General features: G+C 52.8%; 1 protein-coding gene across 3 annotated transcripts in view; it reads right to left on the minus strand.

The window, feature by feature from the left end:
- Positions 1-4,909: 4,909 nt before the first annotated feature.
- SIPA1L1 (signal induced proliferation associated 1 like 1) overlaps positions 4,910-14,854 on the minus strand; it is a 291,662-nt gene continuing 281,717 nt past the window's right edge. The window contains exons 23-28 of one of the 3 annotated variants that reach the window (XM_040975354.1): positions 14,015-14,180; positions 10,627-10,873; positions 8,028-8,171; positions 6,566-6,680; positions 5,719-5,803; positions 4,910-5,297 (exon numbers count right to left, since the gene is read on the minus strand). In XM_040975354.1, coding sequence (XP_040831288.1) covers positions 5,154-5,297; positions 5,719-5,803; positions 6,566-6,680; positions 8,028-8,171; positions 10,627-10,873; positions 14,015-14,180 — 901 coding nt within the window. In that variant the 3' untranslated portion in view covers positions 4,910-5,153. The remainder of the gene's footprint in view (positions 5,298-5,718; positions 5,804-6,565; positions 6,681-8,027; positions 8,172-10,626; positions 10,874-14,014; positions 14,181-14,854) is intronic. The other 2 variants (XM_040975356.1, XM_040975355.1) reach the window with 2 other exon arrangements.

Genomic DNA, 14,854 nt, shown 5'->3' on the forward strand with positions numbered 1-14,854 from the left:
AGGCCTTCCTGGCCTGGGAACCTGGAGGTTTCTTCTGGTCTCAGCTGTCAAGCCAAGGGTCACGGAGAGTAGATGACATCAGCAGGGTGGTGCACAGGCTGGCTCCTGGCTTCAAGCTTGGAGACCTCCCAGTCTCCACTGATCTGAGAGCAAGTCTGTGCCACGTGCCCTGCGTCCTCTGGTCCCGGGATTGCCTCTAGGACAATAAGGATGAAGGCTGAGTTCTCCATCACTTCATCATTTGAACAGTCCTTGCATGCAGTGAGCAGTGATTCCCTACCCCAGCCTGGTCTGGTCTTGCTGGCTCCCAGTGCCCAATACGGGCACCCTCACTCTTCCCCTCACTGGTGTCTGGGCAGATTGTGAACTCATTGCGTCTACACTGGGCCACGTGTGTTTTGGTTGCAGAGCAATGTTGAAGCTCCAAAGGAGTACTTGACAATACTTTCGCCCTCAGGAAAAATAGCTCGGGCTAGTTGCACATCCATCCCACCTGTCCCCAAGATAAGCAATTTTCATCCACCACCTCTAGGCTGCATCATCAGGAACTCTGAACTTGCTGTTAGCATAACTACCTTCTGAGAACACTGGAGGGCATTCACTGCCAGGTGCACCCGTGAGAGAGAGCGGGCATGGAAGGGGGAAGAGTGTGTGTGTATGAGAAGGAGGCAGATTTGGGGGAAGGAAATGGTTTCCTTGGGTTTGATGATGGGAGCTACAGGACACGGGACAACCCTGTTTTCCAAGCAGGTTCTCTCAGTGTGTGTACAGGGCCAGGGTGATGCTGGTGTGGACAGTCTACACCCTCCCGAGCCGTTTCCACCTGCACACTTGGAGCTGGAGGTGGCTGGCAGGTGGCTGGCAGGTGGCTGGCAGGTGGCGACAGCATGATGTTTCCCTGAAATGCTGAGGTACAGAAACACCTCAGAGAGGTGTGGCTGGGTGAACTTGGGAGATTCAGGGATGTGCTGTGAGGAGCTTGAGGGCAATGGGTCCTCTGGAAAGAGCATGGTTGTTGGGTAAAGAAAATCCCAGCTGCCCTGCAGAATGCTGTGAGGCCCCTGGTGGGATGTGTGTATCTGCTGCAGGGCTAAGGCCCCTGCAGCTCAGCATATTTTGCTTGGGAGATCCTTAGGATGAAAACGGATCCCCGGGGAATGGGAGCTGAGGGACAGTGCTGTGTGTGTCGGACAGCAGAGCCGTGCATGGCAGAAGGGGCCGCAGCCCCAGGAGTGGGGAACCCACGGTGCAAGTAACGTCCAGGAAAGGCAGCGCCTTTGCAGCTCTGAGCACAGGTTCTGAAAAGGTTTCCAGAAGCCTTGGCCTATTTCCTTAGCTGCTTTTTTCTGGGTAATAGCCAAGGAAATGTGCTGTCATGCCTCCTGAGCATAACAGTGTGGGCGAGTCCCAGGTCTAGAACGGGCTTGTATATTAGTGCAGAGGTTTGTTCCATTCCTGGGGACCAGGGTGAGCAGGTCTGGGTGGAACCCTGCTAAGCTTGAGTGTATCTGCCCAGGGCCTGCCGAGCCGGTCACTGACAACAGGGCGGTAAAGTGGCGCTGCAGGAGCGAGAGGAGAGGTGCCAAGTGTGGTGGGTGAATTCCTGATGCCCGAGGGGCCAATGCGGGGGGAAGACGGAAACCCTAGATGAAGTTGGGGTTTCAGCTCATGTGCATGAGGCTGGTTGATCAGTGATGGAATAGCCAGCATTGTTCTGGGAATTTTGATGATGATAAAGTAGGTTCAGTCCATCTGGGGACTGTGGGTATCCTTTAAAAATGAGTAAAACTCTAGACAAGACCCACCTTCAGATGTCATCTCTTGTAATTAGGGGTGGTGAAGGCATCAGGCCCTTTTGAAGCAACAAAGAAATCTGTAATAGCTAGGCAAAAGTTTCCGGCAAAGAGAACTCCCCTGTGCAGTGATGAGGGGGTGGGGGAGGAAGTTCTCTTTTCTCAGCAGATCAACTCTAGATACAACAGAGCTTGTTACCCTGGGGGTGGGGGAGGTGGGGGAGGTGGGGGGACTGTGTAGGCCAGCTCCCAGCCCTGCCCGTCCTCACACCTTCTCCCTTCCTCCTGCTGCTGCTGGCTGGGGTCCTGTTACCCCATCCTCCTGCTCTGTTTGCACAGTAATTCTGAGCTCACCTGGGAATTAGCGGCAAATGAAAACACTGAGTTGAGGTTCCAGGTGATCCTTGAGTGTAAATGCACCTGACCAATACTTAGCGAAACAGATAAATTCTCTCGGCTTCTTTCCCTTCCTGTTTGCTATTAGTGTCATCAGGACTGTCTCCTGCAAAAGCCACAGTGAAGACGCTAGAAATGGAATATAACAGGAACCCTCGAGATTGTGTCCACAGCTTTCCCAGGACTGTCTTGACACAGTTACACTGAATACTTAAATATAAGAGGCTGCTGCCTTTTTTTTTTTTTAACCAGATGATGAAATCATGGTGAGATTAGGTAATTTACCCCAGGACACAGATGGGTGGAATTTGAGCCCTAGTCTAAGTCACATGCTTTTGTCATCAAAGCATGAGTGCCATGCGTGAGCCATAGTGTTAAGATCCTTGCATGGAAAACATATCCAACATTACCCATAATATCCTTATGCTTTCAAAATCACCCAGGGCTTTAACTTGTCTGGCCTGGCCGTTCCTGGCTCTGTGTGCTTGATCAAGGTGTGTACTCTGGAGCCTGGTTCTGGGCTTTTTCCCTGCATTCAGGAAGAAGTTACAGACAGCAACCGGGTCTGCGTCCTCTCTCCTTGATCAGTCACTTCTCCCCAGCTAAGAAGGCGGCACCCCGACAGCCGCCTTCAGGGGTGAGTGAAGCTCCTCCCTCTCACACACCAATGTCTCCCCCTAGGAACTCCCACCGAAAAGCAGCAATGACCACAGGGAGAACCACAGGGAGACATTGTTTGGCTTATTAGAATATCTTGCAGCTCCAGTCTCATTTTAGTCTTGTCACTCTAGAATTTGTAGAGCTGCTGAGGCAAATAAAGGGACGGGATCCTGTCGGCTCTCAATTAGCCGCACTACTGGAGAGCAGCAGTGGAGTGGTGGAGTTTAAAAATGGCTCTGACTGGCTTTGAAGGCATTGATTTCTTTTCTTTCCAGTAGATTAACCACCCTAATTATATTTTGCACAGTCGAATCTTAACAGGCGTTTGTATTCCCTGGGCACCTGGCATCTGACACGGAGAGCCTGGGGGTGCAGTTGTTAGCCCGAAATGGTGCTGGCTCAGAAAATGGCAGTGTTGTTATGGAAAAACCACACACGGGCAGCAAAGAGGGAAGTGATCAGAGTGCCACTGCCACTTGGAGATCACAGGGAGAACAGGACTTGTCTGTGGACTTGGACACGGGGCAGTGCTAATGGGACTTGATGAAAACATTAGGCTACCAGGAGGGCGCAAAGGACTGGGTGGTGTTGCAGACAAGAAACCCTCGTGCAGTGAGACCAACGCGTTTTACAAGAGTGTTTAAAATGAATTTTATTGTCTGAATTTTACAAGTAGTCTTCAGAGGCTTCAAACAAGAACTCTGTTGCAAAACTCTAATAAATAGCTTGCGCCAAGTCCCCAAACCAAAGGTAAAACAAAATGGAAACTAAGCTTGGAAGGCTCAGCCGGACTTCAGGATGCTCGGATGTTAGCGGTTTCTCATGTACAAAGAGGCATCAGGTAGTGCACACTCTCCTCTATACAAATCGCAGGCAGGGACAGGTGGTGCAGAGCTTTACAAAGCATTCCGAAATCCTGATCCCATGCCCCCCCCCAAAAGAAAAAGTCCCATAGAAAAATGACAATCACGAATGAAACTGAACCATAAAGATCTGGCAGTGGGATGGGGTGGCCGGGGAGGGGAGGCAAACCCTTCCTGCAGAGGAACCTGCTGAGAGCCGGGGCAGGGAACTGCCTCACTGGTACCCAGCTGAGGGTTGAACCCCTCGCGTCAGCGTCACCTCCGAAGAGGCGGAGGCGTCTGCTGTGAGGGCGAGGGACGTGGGGGTCTCCCCCCCATCAGGCAGTGCTGGCCAGCCCGTGACTCCGCACCACAGATGGGAGTGCTGAGCGCCTGCATTGCTGGCCGGGACAATTACTGCGCCAGCTGTTCCTGTGCCAGAGCCCTTTGGGGGAGCCACAAAAGGGTGCAGGATGTGCCCAGCCTGAGTCCTGCATGGCGACGTGTGGATGGCAGGCCATTCAGCAAGGAAGCCAGGAGGGACGCTCAGTTTGACCTTCACTGTTACTTTTTTCCCCTAGTTACAAACTCTGGTGCAGTCTGGCTTTGAAAGATTTATAAATGTATGAATAGTGTTATTGAGCGGGCCAAAAAACCAATTGTGCCACATTTTATCTACACAAATTTCAGATAGAAGCTTTAGGTGCATGTGGCGAGCGAGGCATCCAGGTACTTTCCTTTGGGGGCCAGGGAGCTGCAGGGAGCCGGACTGCAAGTTTGTGATGATGCTCCCTTCAGCGGAAGAGGCCCGGCTGGAAGGAGTGACGCCACACACACGCCTACGAAGGAGCAAGGCCCATGGACCCCACGGTGCCTCTTGGCTTCCAGGCTGGCGGCTGTCCCTTGGCGGTTCCTGCTGTAGTCTGGGAGGCAGGTGCAAACGGTGCTGGCTCCCACACAAGCCATTCTGGGCAGGAGGGTGTTCTCTCAAAGCATGTTCCTCACCAGGCATTTTAGGAAAGGTGGTAAGAAAAAGCCTTCCCCACTTCCCCAGATAAACAAGGTAAAAAAAAAAAAAAACCCCATTTGTTTTCCTAGGAACCGTGACATTCATCAGGACGGCAAGGGAGAGCTGGATTCCCTGCAGTGGACAGGGAAGCGGCTGGAGCTAGGAGGTGGATGGGCCCGGGCGCCCTGCTCCTCGGCCCGGCTTCCTCTTTTAATACATAACAGGTAAGGATATTGTGCAAAAAAAATAAAGACATTCACATTTTAGCAGTTAAACTTTTATTTTACTTTTTAAAATTAGTTTTTTTTTGTTTTTCTTTTCTACAAAAGGCAGATAATGACAGCTGACCTCCGATTGTTGTGTTGTGCACTCTGGGAGGGGTGATGCCGGGAGTTGGGGCAGGAGTTCCGAGGACACGGCGTGGCTGGCCCTGCCCGCACCTCCTGGCCGGCCCTAACTCATGTCTATGGTGTTGAAGACCCATTCCGTGAACTTCTTGAGCTTGTCCGAGGCGTTCTGGGACTCCTCCTGCAGCCTCAGGTTATCTTCTCGCAGGTGCTGCACTTCCGCCTGCAGGTGGGCTTTGTCCTCTTTTTCCTGGGAGGCAGGGCACAGGAGAGAAGTGTTGGGACCACCAGGCTGACTGCCCACTGAACCCCGGGGCACCCCGCCTGGTCCTGGGCTCCCAGGTGCCCAGCCTCAGCAGACACGGCTTCCAGGGAGCGCCAAGGCTCCAGGATAAGGTTGGGACAGAAACGCATGGGTGTTGTGCACTGAATGTCTGTTACTGAGGGCTGTGTCTGCTGAACAGGCGAGGAGCATGAAGCGATCTGAGCCATCTACACATGACACAAGGGCTGCAGAGGTTGGGACGGGCCCACGGGAGCTTGGCTGAGGGTCCAAGGTGTTCAAAGATGGAACGGTTTTTCTGGACTCAGGATCTTGTGTGCCCCGCCCCGCCTCGTGAGGGCTCCTGGGAAAGGGTCCTGGGCAGGCTGTTTGGAGAAGAGGTGTTTACCTTCTTCAGATCTTCACGCAGCATCTTCAGCATGCCTTCCAACTGGTCCACCTTCGAGGCCAGGGTGGGAGAGGAGTCCTTGCTGCTGGGGGAGAGACAACAGCCCATGTTGGTTGGGTTGTCCCCACTCCTCCGTCCCCAGGTGAAGACCCAGCCTTTGTAAAATGGTTTTTGAAGTCCACTGACTCAGTATGGCAAGGACCTGTTGTGAATTTTCAGGTGTGTGAGTATGTTTTAATGGTAATCCTAACAAGGGTTGGGGCTTGAACTGCAGCCAATTGGTAACTTCCTTTGTCCAGGCTGCTGCTGCAGCAGAAGGAGGAGTGAAAGACAGGGAGGGACAATGGTCGGGCAGACACAGATGCTTTGGTTCTCTGCCTTGAGGGAGGGGATCCCAAGGGTGGCTGATGCAAGGCCACCTGGGGGTGAGCACTCCTACAGTTGCAGCTGGGGGCCCACGCCCCCATCCACCCACTAGTCAGTATCTTAAGACCCTTGGGAAGGAAGAATACGTGTTTCGGAATCGGCCCAAGTGCTATGTCTGACACCCGAGATGATTTCACATGTTCTCACATGTAAGTGCTGATACTGCCATGTTGCAGGGCCAAGGACAAGGAACCCGAGGAGCCCTGGCTGCCTTTCTCCATCCTGTACCTGACTCAAGATGCCCAGGTCTTCCTGGTAAGTTCCTGCAGTGCCACTCCACCCAGAGCCTGACATCTTCCACTGTGGCAACTATGCCCTTTGGGCCCAAATTGTCCCCACTGTCCACAATGCCAGCCTTCTGCCAGCAACCAGAGAGGCCAGCTGTGGATCTGGAGTCTGCCCATGCCACCAGGTGACCAACCTGCTGTACGACTTCATCTGGGCCAGAGCCTGGTCGTCAAGCTGGTCGCTGGTGGAGGCGGCACTCAGGGGACGGTGATTCTCTTCACTAGCAGCGAAAAAGGAGGCTCTCTGGACTGGAGAGGGGAGGAGAGACCGTGAGTGTCTAGAATCGTGTCCCTGGTCCCCTCACATCCTAGTCAACAGGCAGCATACATGGACGATGGTGCAGGATGCGTGGGCCCTGTCCCATCACAGTGTTTCCACTCTAGGCCCCAGGGGTACCAGCTGGGCCTCTCCCTCCTGGTCTCCTGGTCCCTGAGCTGGCTGCCACCTGTTTCCCTGGAAGGAGGCCTCGTGCCACGTTTTCGGGCCCAGCTTCTCTGCTGGCTGCTGATGTACTTGAGTTGAAGGGCTAGAATTAAGATTCTTAGAACTCCAGAAAATAGGATACTTCAAGAAGTTTGTGGAAAAATAAATTTAAAGATCATTTCATTTTTGAAATCCATATGTCTCCTTAAGTATTTTCCATGATCTTTCTGAAGACCTTGTATATGTGAATTTTATAACAAATCAACTTCTAATTCCATGGTCCAGGAATTGCTGGAAGAAGCAACCTTTCCCACAAGATGCAGAGTCCCACTTTTGCATGCCTCAGCCTGGTTTACCATCCATGTTTTACAGGATCCCAACGTAAAGTTACAGAAAAATCCAACAATTTAGATGAATATCAACAGATTGAAAAATCACTTTAGTACTAAGGAACTGCCATCAAGATAGACATAAAGGTGGCAACGGGGGCTGCTGATAGCTCCCTGGGTTCATCTGCCAGATTGTGGTCTGACACATTTCCCCTCCCAACTGAAACTTAACTGAATAGCCATCTTTAGTTGGCCCTGAATAAACAATAAAGCAATAAAATAATCATCTGTTATCATAAATTTACAAAAACATCAGCACCCAAAATTCTAGTATAATCTTCAAGTCAGTCTTTACTCATAAGACAGCTGACAACCTTAGGTCAACACAGATTCTGCACTAATTGTTCCCTTTTGTGTGTTCATGTCAGCAAACATCAGCATCAGCCTGAGCCTTTAAGGATCACCACTGGCTCTGAGCACCAGCAGGAGGCTGCAGGGGAACCATGCAGACAACGCCTGCGTCTCAGAGACGGAAGAGAAGGCCCAGCATCCCGGCACTTGTGGTGATGCGTTCGGCAATCCTGCCTGCGTGAAGTGATCTAAGACCCTCCCCTCTGGACATGTGGTCTTTTTGGCCAAGTGACAGCAAGAGTCCTCTACCCTCGGCCCCAACATGGGTAAGATCAACCTCCCCGTGCCCAAGGAACAGGCTGAGGCTGCACCTCCTGGCTGCCAACTGTGCAGGTGATGTGCTGCCACTGAGACTGGATCCCACCTCTACATGCTCCAGTGTGGGGCCCCGCAGGGTCCGGGGCCGTTCTGTGTGGATCTTACCGAACTCACCCTCATAGGCTTTGGCAGCGTCGACCAAGTTGGACCAGTCCAGATCGGCAGCAGTGTCGGGCAGGGGCATCAGGCCAGGGTCCGGCATGGGCCGCCGAGTCTCCTGGATGTCGGTGAGGGAGCTGTCCGAGGCAGAGAACTCTCCTGCAGGAAGGGGTGGGGGATAAGGTATAAGAGAACCACTTGGGAAGTGTGGCTGCTTCCAGCTACCACAACACATGTGTAAGCCACCTGTTCTCAGAATCTAGCCTGCCACGAATGCTCATTCTAGAGCTGACCTGCACCAGGAAGTAGCTTCCACCAGTCCCCCTGTCCTGCACCTCAGTGGTGAGTCATGGGCACAGTATTGTTCCTAGGACACTCGATGCCTGCTTGGGTCATGGGGGAGCAGGATCTGGGGGCCAGGCTCAGGATGTGCCCTCATGGTAGGGGACAGCAGGGCTTCTTGCTGCCTCGACTGGGCACTGAGACTTCAGCCTCATCTCTGTGGACAATGAGGTTGCCTGGACTGGGGGCCATGTTGGAGCAAGCTGGGAGAAGCCCCGTACCATGAGACTGCTGGGATGTGGCAGTGGTATCGAAATAGCCCCTTTCCTGGGATGCAGAGCCATCACACAGCAACTCACTCTTTGGCTTAGTTTTGGGATATAGCCATCCAACATCTAGCTCTTTCTAAACACTTGGTAGAACACAAATACTGAACCACTGTAAAATTTTATTAGCTTGTCTGGGCCAGGGAGGCACAATGCCCTGCTCTGTCATGGGCAGGGACAATGCTATGCTCAGCTTGTGCAGTAGACAGGAGGAAGGGAACCCATGAGATGCAAATGCCCCAGGACCCAGGCTGCAGCTGAGGTGGAAATGAGGATGGTGCCTGCAGGCCCACCTCACCCTGTGACTGGCACGGCTGGACCCAGCAGCAGGAGCTGAAAGGTTGGTCTGTTCTGACAGCGTGGTAGGTCAGGATCTATTTAGTGCTCATTCTTCCTTTCAAAGCTTACAAAGAACTACTCTGAAGTGTAGCTGCTGGTTATTAACATGCTTAGAATGGAAGCCAATGCTGCAAGGTAAGAAATGTTCACTTCTAGCTGCATTTGCTCCCACCATGCGCAAGCAGACAGAACACACAATTCTGTGTGGCACCTGGGTAACTAAGAAATATTCCCCAGTCCCTGCACTTCGCCTTTCTATTCCCCCATGGTGGAACGTCAACATGCTCAGTTGAGGATTCGCAATCACCACAGCCAATGCCTGGCTTTCAGGCAAGCCAGAGGGGGCTAGTGATCCCATCATATGTGGACTTCCTGGCTGGACTTGGTACAGGTATGCAGGGCTTCATAAAAAGGGAGCTATTTTCATGGCTGTGTGGGTTTAGAAAGAGGTGCAGGGAAATAAGCACTCAAGATGGGTGGGAACTGGAGGAGCAGTAAGAACTCCACATGGAGAGGGTGAGGAAAGGAAGGAAGCAGTGTACCACCACAGCTCGGGGTTGAATGCAGAGTCCGTTGGTGAAGAGCGGCTAGTTCATGTGTCAGCCCTGGTCACTGTGGTCCTGGCTTCCAGCACAGAGAAGCCAGAGCTGGGGTGCTGCTGGGGGATGGGAGGCTGGCAGTGCAGCAAGTGGGACCGCTGTGGAGGAGGCTGACAGCTTAAGAATGACTCAGGCCAGCACTACTATTGCACTACTACTTCAGGAGGAAGAGTGTGCTGGTAGACAGACAAAGGGAAGGGAATTTGGGGGAGGCCAGTGTGGACGATGGGTCAGAATCCAGGCCTGGTGATGGGGGATGGCGTGGAACCCCAGAGCAGAGCTGACAGGTGTTGTATATCAGAATCCTCGCTGCTCTACTTTGGACCCAGCTTGGGCCCGAGCCACAACCCACGTGGTAGATCCCGATGCATTTCCAGATTCCTAGCTTAGTCACAGAAGCTGAGCCATGTCTCTCTGGGGAGTGAACCAGAGGATGGAAGATGGCTTTCTCTTTGCCTTCTAAACAAAAAAAAATTTTAAGGGGGGAATCTATTTAGATCACAGTGCACAAGGCACAGGAAGGTGAATTCAAGTTCTTGAAAAACTGGAAATTGTGCTAAATGACTTCGCAATGCCTACGTAGTTTCATTAATACAGAATTTAGGAAAATGCCTTGTAGCAGGGATTTCCATGTTATTTTGCCTAAATCCATTTATGAATTGCATCTTCCAAACACCGGGAAGTCCTACACTCAGGCCAAGGGCAAGAACGCACTCAAGGAGGGGCCTGTTGTCAGTGAGTCTTCTAAGTGCCTGCTCGGAATGAACGATTAACCGCACAGGTAAGTGGCTGACACCACGGATAGCATCCTACCATCAGTCAGCATGCTGACTGCGAATCAATGACCATACAGATGTGTGGCTGACACACAGGGAGCAATGGCAGTGGGGCAGATGACTAAGAAATCCTGGGGCAGGTGTAGGCCCCATTAGGGCAAAAAGCAGGGGTCCCCAGGCCTTGTCTCCAGACACCCACATGCTTGGGCAAGCTCAGGTGAGCACGGGGCGAGGACTTCTTCCCAGTGATCCCGAGACTGGCCCTGGGTGGGGCAATGGAAGGTACACTCACCGTGCAGAGACTTCATTCCCAGAGTGTATGAAGGCCTCCGCAGTGGCAGGGATTTGGGGAGGGATGGGTACGTGCTGCTGAAGAGGACATCGTTGGGCAAGGCCTGGTCCAGGAGTGAAGCCCTCGAGGTGAAAAAATGCTCCCGCTGGCTGCTGTAGATGCTCTCGTCTGACAGCGTCCGGTGCAGTGCCCGCCTCGAGGTAGGGGTGCTGGGGAAGGGGGACTGAGGGGAGGAGAGTGCGTGGAACTGCAAGAGAAAAGAGGTAAAGGCTGGGGGTGTGCAGGCTCATGAGGATGCTGCCTGGGACCTGCCTCTCCAGCCCTGGAGCCCCTGTGAGGGGCCTGCAGGGTGCACTGCCTGCTGTTACCCTGTTGAGCTGCAAGCAGAGCCCCTCTGCATGTGGCCTGTGCCCGTCAACATGCCACCCAGATGTGCACTTATCAACTGGGCTGGGGGTGAGGACAAGAAAGATGTGAGCTTCCCGTGAACCCTGTGGCTTTAAATCTCTGAGCCCAGTTCCAGTGTCCAACCTGGGGACACCTGCTCTTGAGCCATCCTGCAAAGGAAGCCCAAGAGTGACCTGCAGCACCAGCATCTCATTTGGGTGCTGTTTCACATCCCAGTTACTCCACTCCCTAGTGATGGTTTGGGAAAGCAATGGAAAATCCAAGGCCTTGGAACCCTGTATCCGTGCGAGACCCAGAACGGGGTCCCAGCTCCTGCCATTTGGGGAATGAACCAGTGGGTGGAAGATCTTTGTTTCTTCTCTGTGTAACTCTGCCTTTCAAATAAATCAATCTTTAGAAAAACCTAAGACGTGATCCCTGTCAGCAGCATTAGAAGTTGTAAGGTGCTGCACTATGGGAGGCAGGGAAGGGGACAGAAGCAGCAACACCCAGAATCACAGGGCTGGCTGCTCACCCATGCCCCTGTCACTTGTCTTCAAGGGGTGCAAACTGTCTCGTTCCTGAGAGTGGTCCTTGCCTGCCCTGGGTTGCCATCCTCTGGGCAGGAGCCAGTGCAAGCCCAGGAAGGGATGGAAGGCTTTTGGAAAGTATTCCCTCTGGCTGGAAGAAAGGCTCAGGTAGGACCCAGGGGCCCACGTAACTCCCATCAGAGAAACCATGGGCTCAGATGCCCATGCGATGTTTTCACAAGGCAGGGGTGTGGGGGCACCCCACAGCCTTAACGTGGCCATCACTAACCTAATGAAGGGACTTCAAAAAAGCTGCAGAAAAATGGAATTAGAACATAAGCTTATTTGGTATAACATATTTTGGAATCATATCTGTATTTCACGGATGAGGAATGAGGCCTGCATGGGTCTTCTCCTGGCCACCTCTTACCTTGCCAGTTCCCGCTCATGTGGGAGCCACAGGAAGCTTAACCCTTAGGGCAAACCAGGAGTCATCCCAATGTGTGCCCACGGGCCAAGACTGACGCAGCCCTCAGCAAAACAAGGCTGCTGGTTCTGCTGTTACTGCAGAGGTGGGAATACTGCCACGTTCCACCGCAGGCAGCTTGCTCTGCCGGCCGATCAGCCTGGGAGTGCCCTTGCCATCTAACTACAATGCCAGCTACCCAACAAAGCTGATGTGGCAGGTCCGTGGGTTTCAGGCAGCACAACCCAAGCTGGCCACTCCATCTACCCTACAACTTGACATGATGCAGTGGCTTGCAGTCTTGAGCCAGGAGTGGCCCGGAAAGTTTCTCAAGCCATACCTAGTGTCAGTCTTCTTCCAGAAGCTGCTGGGCTGCTCTTGTCTGAAAGCATAGCTGCTCAGAAGGGAGAGAGTTGGAGGGAGCTTGAGAAAGCTGGCTTAGTGGAACCCCAACTCCCACCAGAGCTCACACGGACACCATCTCTGCAAAGGGTCTCGTGCTAACGGTCAGGCCTGAACGTGCACCCAGTTCTGGAGGAATGGTAAAGTGGTTTGTATTGGAAATAAAAGTCAAGACCTGGATGGAGGGCAAGGCAGAAAATCAAAAGAATGAGTGCTCTGAAATTTGCCCACTGCTGAAACTCTGAAGCTGGGACTAGAGGGAAGGCTCCTCTCAGGGCAGATCTGATTCTCCTCTAACCTCAAGGGAAAAACAACCTGGAATAATTTCTATTTTGAAACTCGTACTTAAAAATGTTAATACGCCTCTTTGGGTTTTGATGGGTGAAGAAGATTCAGCTACTATCTTTTGCAAGGTTGCTAAGGAAACCATTTGTGCCTGGGATGATGAGTCACAACTGTTCAGTGCAGGCAGGCTTAAGAGACAGACATTACAGAGAGCGAGAAAGGATAGGTGCATAAAATGATTTAGTGACACAGTACTAAATTATTTTTTAGCACGACTCCAGGGTGATTCCTGGGTATGCTGTCAGGTGTGGGAGGCACAGCTGATGCATCTGGGGGAGCACATACTCATGTGCACACGAGAGGGAAACTGGAGGTGGCGAGAGTATTCAGCCCCTCAGCCTGGCATGCCTCCCACGCTCTCATCACAGCGGGAAGCTGGTGAGCGGATAAGGAAATATTCCAGCTCCCATTTTCAATCTAAAGCCTTAACGCCATCTCTCACATTATACTACAAACCACTGAACCTGGAATGCAGACAACAGAAAACTCACGGGTGACTTCTGTGTAGGGATGCACTTCCCTCTCCTGGCACGCTGTCTGACTCACATGTGGCACAACTACGTTCCACTCAGCACCACACCTCCAGGTCCAGCTTGCAGCCTGGCACTGTGAGGCTGGACACTTTAGGGGATCAGAAAGCACACAGCCTGCAGGGAGCGTCAAGGGCCAGTGCTGGGCCAGAAGCAGTCCTTCCCCACATTCACTGCCAGGTCCGGCCACCGGCACAACACACACAGCGAACAAGTGCTTGCACTCACAGGCTGCACTGAGACCAAGGAAGGCGGTGTCACAGGAACCCTGGGGCAGGTGTGGATGTGGAGTGAGCCGCTTACTCTGTGGAAAGCTGCTGCGGTGACCGCCATCAGGCACCCCTCTGTGTCACACTGTGCTGGCCAGCATCAGAGAAGCCAGGCCTGAGTGCTGGCTGCAGGGGTGGGGATGGGGAGGGGGGCCGCCTGTGAGGAGATGGAACCCACGGACTAGGGAGCTGTGGGCATCTGCACAGCATTCTGAGAGGCAGGGCCACACAGGGCACGTCGGAGGACTGTGTGCCTTGCATGGGACCTACTTGCAAGAGAAACACCCATAGGGGTGGACATGGGCCAAGAATGGAAGAGACGTAGCCAGAGGAACACAGCACTGTGAAGTAACCACTAGGAGAATGGGGTGAGAGCAGGGAGCGGGAACTGCCCCCCAACTCCTTGGGAAAGTGGGGTCATGGCCCTGCCCTGGATGCATGCCCTGCTCTGTCCTGTACCTTAAAATTCTTCTGAGAGTCAGCTGTTGGGCTCTCCAGGTCGATCAGTTTCTTCAGGTCCTCCTCAATGGTGGACTTGGAGGTTGGTTTGGGGGATGCGCGGAGGTCTCTGGTGGATGCCCGCAGCCTGGCGGGAGCCATGTCACTACCGTCACTTTGATGACGCCTTGGGAGAGAGCGAAGAGATGGTGGGAGTCGGGGGAGTGGAGAAATACCATAGGAGAGGCACCCGACGTCCCTTCTGTGGAACGTCACCAGCATGTGTGAAAATGCTTGCTGGAGACCAAGGCTGATGGGGAACCCCAACGGAATCTGCCATGCCAGTCCCTCTCTCGTGGGACCCTGCTAGCTGTCAGTCTCTGTGAGCAGCAGGCTTGGGAAAAGCCTGCAGACTCCCTGCGGACACAAGCACCACAACTGAAAAATACCTCGTGATGTGCTTGGCCGCTTGGCGTTTACTAAAACATGCCTTTATTTTCAGGGGTACTCACACTTGCTCAGTGTTCAACATTCCCTCTGGCTCTGCTGGCCCACTGAGGAAAAGTTTGTGGGAAGGCACCTGCTGACATAACCAGCACAGACTCAACACAGAGCAGTCCCAGTGTGGACAGGGACCCACTCTCTCCCAGGAGAGTGAAGCTCTCAACCTGAATGCTTTGCACTGGATGAGGGCACTTCAAAGAGGTTATGGAAAAATGGAATTTAAAGCTAAATCTTGATGCAATTTTTTTTAAAAAAAATTCATGTCTGGTGTTTTCAGTCTACATTTTCCGTGAACTTTTGAAGGCCCTCGTATAGCTGGTTTGAAGAATGAGGCAGGGAAATAATACAGGAAAAATT

The sequence above is a fragment of the Ochotona curzoniae genome, unplaced genomic scaffold, assembly GCF_017591425.1.
Source record: "Ochotona curzoniae isolate NIBS_2020 unplaced genomic scaffold, NIBS_Ocur_1.0 contig_2688, whole genome shotgun sequence".
In the NCBI taxonomy this organism is placed as follows: domain Eukaryota; kingdom Metazoa; phylum Chordata; class Mammalia; order Lagomorpha; family Ochotonidae; genus Ochotona; species Ochotona curzoniae.